At 46.8% G+C, this 8392-nt stretch overlaps 1 protein-coding gene across 4 annotated transcripts in view; it reads left to right on the forward strand.

The window, feature by feature from the left end:
* The first annotated feature begins 688 nt into the window (after nt 1-688).
* Nucleotides 689-8392, forward strand: part of CCAR1 (cell division cycle and apoptosis regulator 1) — a 74094-nt gene continuing 66390 nt past the window's right edge. For 2 of the 4 annotated variants that reach the window (XM_011994095.1, XM_011994098.1), the window contains exons 1-2: nt 689-827; nt 1985-2106. In XM_011994095.1, the coding sequence (XP_011849485.1) occupies nt 2034-2106 (73 nt within the window). In that variant the 5' untranslated portion in view covers nt 689-827; nt 1985-2033. Of the gene's footprint in view, nt 1207-1984; nt 2107-8392 lie in introns of all 4 variants that reach the window. The other 2 variants (XM_011994099.1, XM_011994096.1) reach the window with 2 other exon arrangements.

The following is an 8392-nucleotide window of genomic DNA, read 5'->3' on the forward strand; positions in this document are numbered from 1 at the left end:
TGGAACCAACCCAAATGTCCATCAATGATAGACTGGATTAAGAAAATGTGGCACATATACACCATGGAATACTATGCAGCCATAAAAAAAGATGAGTTCGTGTCCTTTGCAGGGCCATGGATGAAGCTAGAAACCATCATTCTGAGTAAACTGTCGCAAGGACAGAAAACCAAACACTGCATGTTCTCACTCATAGGTGGAAACTGAACGAGAACACTTGGACACAGGGGGTAACATCACACAACCCCCATGATCTCGGGGTGGGGGGAGGGGGATAGCATTAAGAGATATACCTAATGTAAATGACGACGGGTGCAGCACACCAACATGGCACATGTATACATATGTAACAAACCAGGACGTTGCGCACATGTACCCTAGAACTTAAAGTATAATTAAAAAAAAAAAATGTTACAGGGTATATCCTTTCTCCCAAATAATGGGACGAGATTTAAAAAAAAAAAAAAAAAAAGGGAAAACATAAAATGGCGCAGGCCTGACTCGGACCACGTGACCGCCACTTCTTTCCTTCCCACCCAGAGGAAAGCTCTTCCTTCAGAACAAGCGCAAGACATATAGCCCGGCGGCTCATTGTTAAGCGAGGCCAAGGCAACCCTTAGGCGCGCTCTATTTCGCCCTCCGTAGCGAAAAGGCCAGGCGTATTGAGCCGTCAGGAGAGCGCGCACGCAGAACGTCAGCCAGTAAGCGCCGTTCCTCCGGGAGATGTGGAGGAGGGGAGCGGCGTGAAGGAAGAGGGGGAAGTTGGCGCATGCGCCTAAGGCTGACGGGTTTGAAATGGCTTCGATGTTAGCCGGGACCCGACTCAGGTGAAGGTCTGGCCCGCGCGGTTGGAGCGGTGGGCGGCGAAGCCGGGGGTCTTAACATCCTGTCGGATCTGTGGACGGGCCAGGAGCGATCTTTTGGGTAGCGCGGCGGCCCTGGGCGGCGACGGTGGGGCTCTTGTGGGACTGGGACGGGAGGACGCGGTCCCTTTTGTGCGGGTCGGAGCAGGCCCGGCGCGGCCAGCCCCTCCCCCACCACTCGGCACCTCAGGTGCCCCCAGCGCCCCTCAGCCTCGGCCTGGCGACTCCTCCGTCCGTCGCCCATTGCTCCCGAGTCGCTGCGGTTGTACCCTCCTGGCCTCTCGGCCCGGGACATCGTGGCGGCTCCCGGCGGCGTGGGTCTTGGGGAATAGAAGCTTTATCCGTGCGTGGTAAACGAGCCCAGGGATCTCGAGTGTCGTGGGGCGGTGGGTTCCGCCTTCCGTCGCCGGTGGCCGGCACGGAGCTGGGACTGGAGGAAGATGGACGGCCAGGCTTCGGCCCTTGAGGGTCGCGGGGGCCGAGGATGGGGTGCGCGGGTAGAGAATCTTCGCCTTTTCTGGTTTGTGTTGGGGGGAGGGGTTTTCCCAGTGGTTCTTTAAGGGACATCCATTATCTCAACGGCTTTTTCCCTCGAGATCGGGGATGGAAAAGAAGCCTCCCAAGTTCCTTCTCTACTCTGAAAAGTAGAGATGTTCGTTATTTAAATGATATCCTTAAATACCTGTGATGGGGGTCTTGTCCCAATATCCGTTATTGGTTTTAACATTACCCTGGCCTCACTCCCCAACTCATTGCCAGAAGAAACACGTAGGCTGTATTTCCTGTGAATATAAAGTTGTGAACTTTTTGTTAACAATTGGGTAGATACAGCAGATGGTCTTCCGTTTAAATGTGACAATTTGTAGTCCCAGAAAGGAGTGCTTTTTGTGAGTCTCCCCCTAATGTTATCTTGTAAAATAGGGCACTCCTGGTGATCTACTTGGTGTAAAATGTTTTTGCTGCATATTGGATGTTCATTTGCCCTTTTTCTACTTACAGTTATTTCTACTGAAATCTGCGAAGACGTCCTTGACACATTAAACATTTCTTTCTATTATAATATCCTTTTGTGATATCTGTAGCTTGGTTGGACTTTAAAATGTGGATCCTTTTCTTGATAGATCGATGCTATAGAAGACAAACAAGGGAAGGTTTTTTTCCTTTTGCATCATGGCTCAGTTTGGAGGACAGAAGAATCCGCCATGGGCTACTCAGTTTACAGCCACTGCGGTATCACAGCCAGGTCAGGCTTCTAAATACATGTACTGTAAATGTTTGTGGGAAACTTGTTAAAACTAGATGAATTAGGGCCCGGGGTGGTGGCTCCCGCCTGTTATCCTAGCACTTTGGAAAGCCGAGGAGGTGGATAACGAGGTCAGGAGTTCGAGACCAGCCTGGCCAACATAGTGAAACCCTGTCTCTACTAAAAATACTAAAATTAGCCGGGCCTGGTGGCATGCCCCCAAAATCCTAGCTACTCAGGAGGCTGAGGCAGGAGAATCCCTTGAACCCGGGAGGCGGAGGTTGCAGTTAGCCGAGATCGCGCCACTGCACTCCAGCCTGGGCGAGAGAGCAATACTCCGTCTCAAAAAAACAAAACAACATGAATTAGGCTGTTCTGATATTCTGATACTGTAAAGTATTTGCAAATTGTGAGTTCATTAACTTTTTCTCTGAAGTTCCTTTTTAAAATCTATAGATAACTAACAAAAAAGCTGTTTTACATAGCAGTTTGGACAGTTTTGTAGTTTTTTAATACCTTAGATTAACTTTTAATTGATTTAATTGTGTTAGAGGTTAGCCACTCGTTCGCGTATACTGTATTTGGCATGTTAAGTTGTCAGTATTCATGAGTTATATTTAAAAGTAAATGTAGGCTGGGCGGAATGGCTCATGCCTGTAATCCCAGCACTTTGGGAGGCTGAGGTGGGCGGATCACTTGAGGTCAGGAGTTCAAGACCAGCCTGACCAACATGGAGAAACCCCGTCTCTACTAAAAATACCAAACTGGCTGGGTGTGGTGATGCATGCCTGTAATCACAGCTACTTGGGAGGCTGGGGCAGGAGAATCACTTGAACCTGGGAGGCGGAGGTTGTGGTGAGCCGAGATCGGCCACTGCCCTCCAGCCTGGGTAACAAGAGCAAAACTCCATCTCAAAAAAAACAAAATGTATTTAGGCTAGGTGAGATGTCTCATGCCTGTAATCTCAGCATTTGGGAGGCCAAGGTGAGCGGATCACCTGAGGTCAGGAGTTCGGAGACCAGCCTGGCTGACATGGTGAAATCCTGTGTCTACTTAAAAAATACAAAAGTTAGCTTGGCATGTTGGTGCACACCTGTAATCCCAGCTACGCGTGAGGCTGCAGCAGGAGAATCGCTTGAACCGGGGAGGCAGAGGTTGAGTGAGCTGATATTGCAATGCTACACTCCAGAGTGGGTGATAAAGGGAGACTCTCCAAAAAACATTGAGATGGAGGCCTTGCTTTGTTGCCCAGGTGAGTCTTGAACTTTTGGCCTCAAGCAGTCCTCTCATCTTGGCCTCCTAAAGTGCTGGGCTTACAGGCGTGAACCACCAGGACTAGCCAGTTTTTTGAATTTAAAGTTGAAAAACTACCTGGTGGTATGTACCTTTGGTTCTAGCTATTCAGGGAGGTTGAGGTAGAAGGATTGCTTGAGCCAGGGAGGTCAAGGTTGCAGTGAGCCTTGATGGTGCCATTGTACTCCAGTCTGAGTGAGACCTGGTCTCAAAAAAGGTAAAGAAAAGGAAAGAAAACCAACTCTAAAGAATTTAGTTGGCCGGGCCTGGTGGCTCATGCCTGTAATCCTAGCACTTTGGGAGGCTGAGGCGGGTGGATCACCAGGTCAGGAGATCGAGACCATCCTGGCTGACATGGTGAAACCCATCTCTACTTAAAAAAACACAAAAAATTAGCCGGGCATGGTAGCGGGTGCCTATAGTCCCAGCTACTCGGGAGGTTGAGGCAGGAGAATGGCATGAACCTGGGAGGCGGAGCCTGCAGTGAGCCGAGATCGCGCCACTTCACTCCAGGCTGGGTGAGACAGCGAGATTCCGTCTCAAAAAAAAAAAGAATTTAGTTACTAGACAAAGGAAAAAGATAGTTGTACAAGCTGCTGAGCACAGTGACTCACGCCTCGTCACCTGAGGTCGTGAGTTCGAGGCCAGCCTGACCAACATGGAGAAACCCCATCTCTACTAAAAATACAAAATTAGCTTGGCATGGTGGCACGTGTCTGCAATCCCAACTATTCGGGAGGCTGAAGCAGGAAAATCGCTTGAACCCAGTGGAGGTTGCGTTGAGCTCAGATTGCACCATTGCACTCTAGCCTGGGCAACAAGAGAGAAACTCCATCTCAAAAAAAAACAAAAGGTAGTTGTAAAAGCAGTAAAAGAACATTTACGTTTTCAAAATAAAATCAACAAGGCCTGCTGCAGTGACTCATTGTAATCCCAGCACTTTGGGAGGCGCAGGTGGGCATAGCACTGAGGTCGGGAGTTCGAGACCAGCTTGACCACCACAGTGAAACCTCCTCTCTACTAAAAATACAAAAGTTAGATGGGCATGGTAGAGGTTGCAAGTGAGCCAAGATGGTGCCACTGTACTCAAGCCTGAGCAACAGAGCAAGACTCCAGCTCAAAAAAAATAAATAAAAATAAAGTCAACCAAATGTCATTTTCAAGGTAAATGGAAAATGTTATTGAAACTTTAAATAAATTTCTTCCCAAACTTTTTAGGAAGAATTTTTTTTTGGTTATTTTTTGACTTATTTATTAAATCTTTTATTTTTATTTATTTATTTTTTTGAGACGGAGTCTCGCTCTGTCACCCAGGCTGGAGTGCAGTGGCCAGATCTCAGCTCACTGCAAGCTCCGCCTCCCGGGTTCCCGCTATTCTCCTGCCTCAGCCTCCCGAGTAGCTGGGACCACAGGCGCCGCCACCTCGCCCGGCTAATTTTTTGTGTTTTTAGTAGAGACGGGGGTTTCGCCGTGTTAGCTAGGATGGTCTCGATCTCCTGACCTTGTGATCCGCCCGTCTCGGCCTCCCAAAGTGCTGGGATTACAGGCTTGAGCCACCGCGCCCGGCCTTATTTATTAAATCTTGAAAGCTTTAACTCCTGTAGCTTCAGATTTTTTTACTTGAATTAAACCAGTTGTGTTTAGGGATTTCAAATAAGTTTCCCAAGAATTTTACAGAATGAGATTTTGATTGCCTTTTAATTTGAATATATATATATATTTTTATATCTCCTACTTATTCTTGGCTGCGTTTTACTTGCTTACTGTTTTTTAATTCGAGGTCAGTTTTGGAGACACTGTGATCTTCTGACTTCAGTGTTCTAAAATATGGTGGAAATGATTAGTTATCTTGGTGACCTTTCTCCTTAAAGACGTGGAGGCCTGGCACAGTGGCTCATGTGTGTAATCCCAGCACTTTGGGAGGCTGGGGCAGGAGAATCAGTTGCATCTAGGAGTTCAAGACCAGCTTGGGCAATATAGCGAAACCCCATCTGCAAAAACTCAAAAATTAGCCAGGTGTGGTAGAGCACGCCTGTAGTCCCAGCTATTGGGGAGGCTGAGGCATGAAGATTGCTTTAACCTTGGGAGGTCTAGGCTACAGCGAGTTGTGATAGTTCCACCATGTTCCAGCGTGGGTGACAAGAGTGAGACCCTGTCCTAAAAAAAAAAAAAAAGAAATGGGTACTTCAGGGTTTTGTTTTATTTGTTTATTTTTTTCGAGACAAAGTCTCAGCTCTGTTGCCCAGGCTGGAGTGCAGTGGTGTGATCTCAGCTTACCCCAACCTCTACCTCCTGGTTTCATGAGATTCTCCTGCCTCAGTCTCCCAAGTAGCTGGGATTACAGGCTTGTGCCAACGTGCCCCACTAATTTTGTATTTTTAGTATAGACGGGATTTCTCTATTTTGGTCACGCTGGTCTCGAATTCCCAACCTCAGGTGATCCGCCTGCCTTGGTCTCCCAAACTGCCGGGATTACAGACGTGAGCCACCGCACCTGCCCTGGGTTTTGATTTTAATGAATCCTGATTTGGGAGATTGAAGGTCAACAGTTATATCTGCATGTAAATGAAATTTATATGAAATTATTATGGATATATTTAATTCAGATCCAAGTATTTCAATTTTTTTTTTCACTATAGCGATGGGGTTTCAGTAATTTGCTCAGGCTAGTCTCGAACTGGGCTCAAGTATCCTCTTGCCACGGCTGGCCCAAGTATTTTTTTTTCTGTGTTAAATAATGGGAAAACAGGAATTGACTTAATTTTGAGGATAACAGGAATTATTAGTAACTACTATGTCCAGAAGCAAGTACTGTGTACTCATACTTTGGCAAATTAAGCATGTTTTAGCTGGCTTTTACTGCATATAATTTGTTTTACATTCATATGTGTATTATGCCAATAAAATAGCTATTATAGTAAAATTATATTGTCTGTAGTTGTTAACATTTGTATTATTACTATTTGAATGTATGTTATAGTCTTTTTTTTTTAAGATAAAGGAGACATTGAAGGTTTATAAAACTTGTCAAAGGCAAAGTCAGTAGTAAATATAGGTGTCTCCTTTCCATATTTAGCAGTAGATATTCCAAATATAAATGATGAGAGGCTAAGGTGAGAGGATCACCTGAGTCTAGGGAGGCTGAGTCTGCAGTGAGCCTTGATCATGCCCTTGCACTCCAGTCTGGGCAACAGAGTGATACTGTGTTTCAAAAAAAAAAAAGGCAGCTATTGAAATATGCCAGCTATATTAGTATTCTGTTGTTTTGTTGTTGTTGTTTGGTTGGTTGGTTTCTTTGAGACAGCATCTTGTCTGCCAGGCTGGAGTATAGTAGTGTGGTGTGATCATGGCTCCCTACAGCCTCAACCTCCTGGACCCAAGTAATCTTCCTGCCTCAGCCTCCCAAGTAGCTGAGACTATAGGCACATGCCACTATGCCTGACTCATTTTTTGTTTATTGAGACAGGGTCTCCCTGTGTTGCCCAGGCTGAACTGGACTCAAGTGATCCTCTCACCTTGACCTATAGGGATTGCAGGCGTGAGCCACCACACCCAGCTTGCACTTTATACTTAGATAACTGCATCAGTAGTTATCTCTTGCTTACAGCTTTCATGCCAAATTATCAGGCTCATTCTTGCTGCCGTTCTTTTTTTTTTTTTTTCTGTTTGTTTGTTTTTGAGACAGAGTCTCCCTCTGTCTCCCAGGCTGGAGTGCAGTGGCGCCATCTCTGCTCACTTCAAGCTCCACCTCCCAGGTTCATGCCATCCTCCTGCCTCAGCCTCCTGAGTAGCTGGGACTACAGGCACCCGCCACCATGCCTGGCTAATTTTTGTATTTTTAGTAGAGATGGAGTTTCACCATGTTAGCCAGGATGGGCTCGATCTCCTGATCTCGTGATCCGCCCACCTCGGCCTCCCAAAGTGCTGGGATTACAGGCGTGAGCCACTGCGCTTGGCTCTTGACATTCTTAAACCTTTGTATCCTAATCCACAGTGTTTACCCACAGATCCTCACTTCCCTAAGGAAACTTTTCTCCTCCCATCTCTGGCTTGATGGTGATACTCTATCTTTAGTATTATTTTAAATTCTAACTGCTTGCTTTTGTTTTTCTCTCTTAGTTACTATATATGATACTTCTTATTTTTCCTCTAGCTCCAGTGCATCCATCAGATGTGATGTTCCTAAAACATAATTTCTGTCAAAATCACAGAATTTTGGCTGGGCATGGTGGCTCATGCCTGTAATCCCAGCACTTTGGGAGGCCAACGCAGGCAGATCATAAGGTCAGGAGTCCGAGACCAGCTTGGCCAACATGATGAAACCCCGTCTCTACTAAAAATACAAAAATTAGCCGGACATGGTGGCAGGCACGTGTAATCCCAGCTATTCGGGAGGCTGAGGCAGGAGAATCACTTGAACCTAGAGGCGGACGCTGCAGTGAGCCCACATTGCGCCATTGCACTCTAGCCTGGGCGATGAGCAAGACTCCCTCTCAAAAAAAAAGAAATCACAGAATTTTTTTCAAAGCTGGATAAGACCTAAACTAGATTTTTTTCTTTTTTTTGAGTTAGAGTCTCGCTCTGTCACCCAGGCTGGAGTGCAGTGGCACGATCTGGGCTCACTTCAATCTTCGCCTCCCAGGTTCAAGTGATTCTTCTGCCTCAGCCTTTGGGACTGTAGCTGGGACTACAGGTGCGTGCCACCACTCCAGCTAATTTTGTGGGTTTTATTTTTAGTAAAGATGGGGTTTTGCCATCTTTCCCAGGCTGGTCTTGAATTCCTGAGCTCAGACAATCCGCCCATCGTGGCCTCCCAAAGCTAAACTGCATTCTTTTTTTTTTTTATTTGAGACGGAGTCTTGCTCTGTCGCCCAGACTGGAGTGCAGTGGCCAGATCTCAGCTCACTGCAAGCTCTGCCTCCCGGGTTTACGCCATTCTCCTGCCTCAGCCTCCTGAGTAGCTGGGACTACAGGCGCCCGCCACCTCCCCCGG

The sequence above is a fragment of the Mandrillus leucophaeus genome, unplaced genomic scaffold, assembly GCF_000951045.1.
Source record: "Mandrillus leucophaeus isolate KB7577 unplaced genomic scaffold, Mleu.le_1.0 Scaffold441, whole genome shotgun sequence".
NCBI lineage: Eukaryota > Metazoa > Chordata > Mammalia > Primates > Cercopithecidae > Mandrillus > Mandrillus leucophaeus.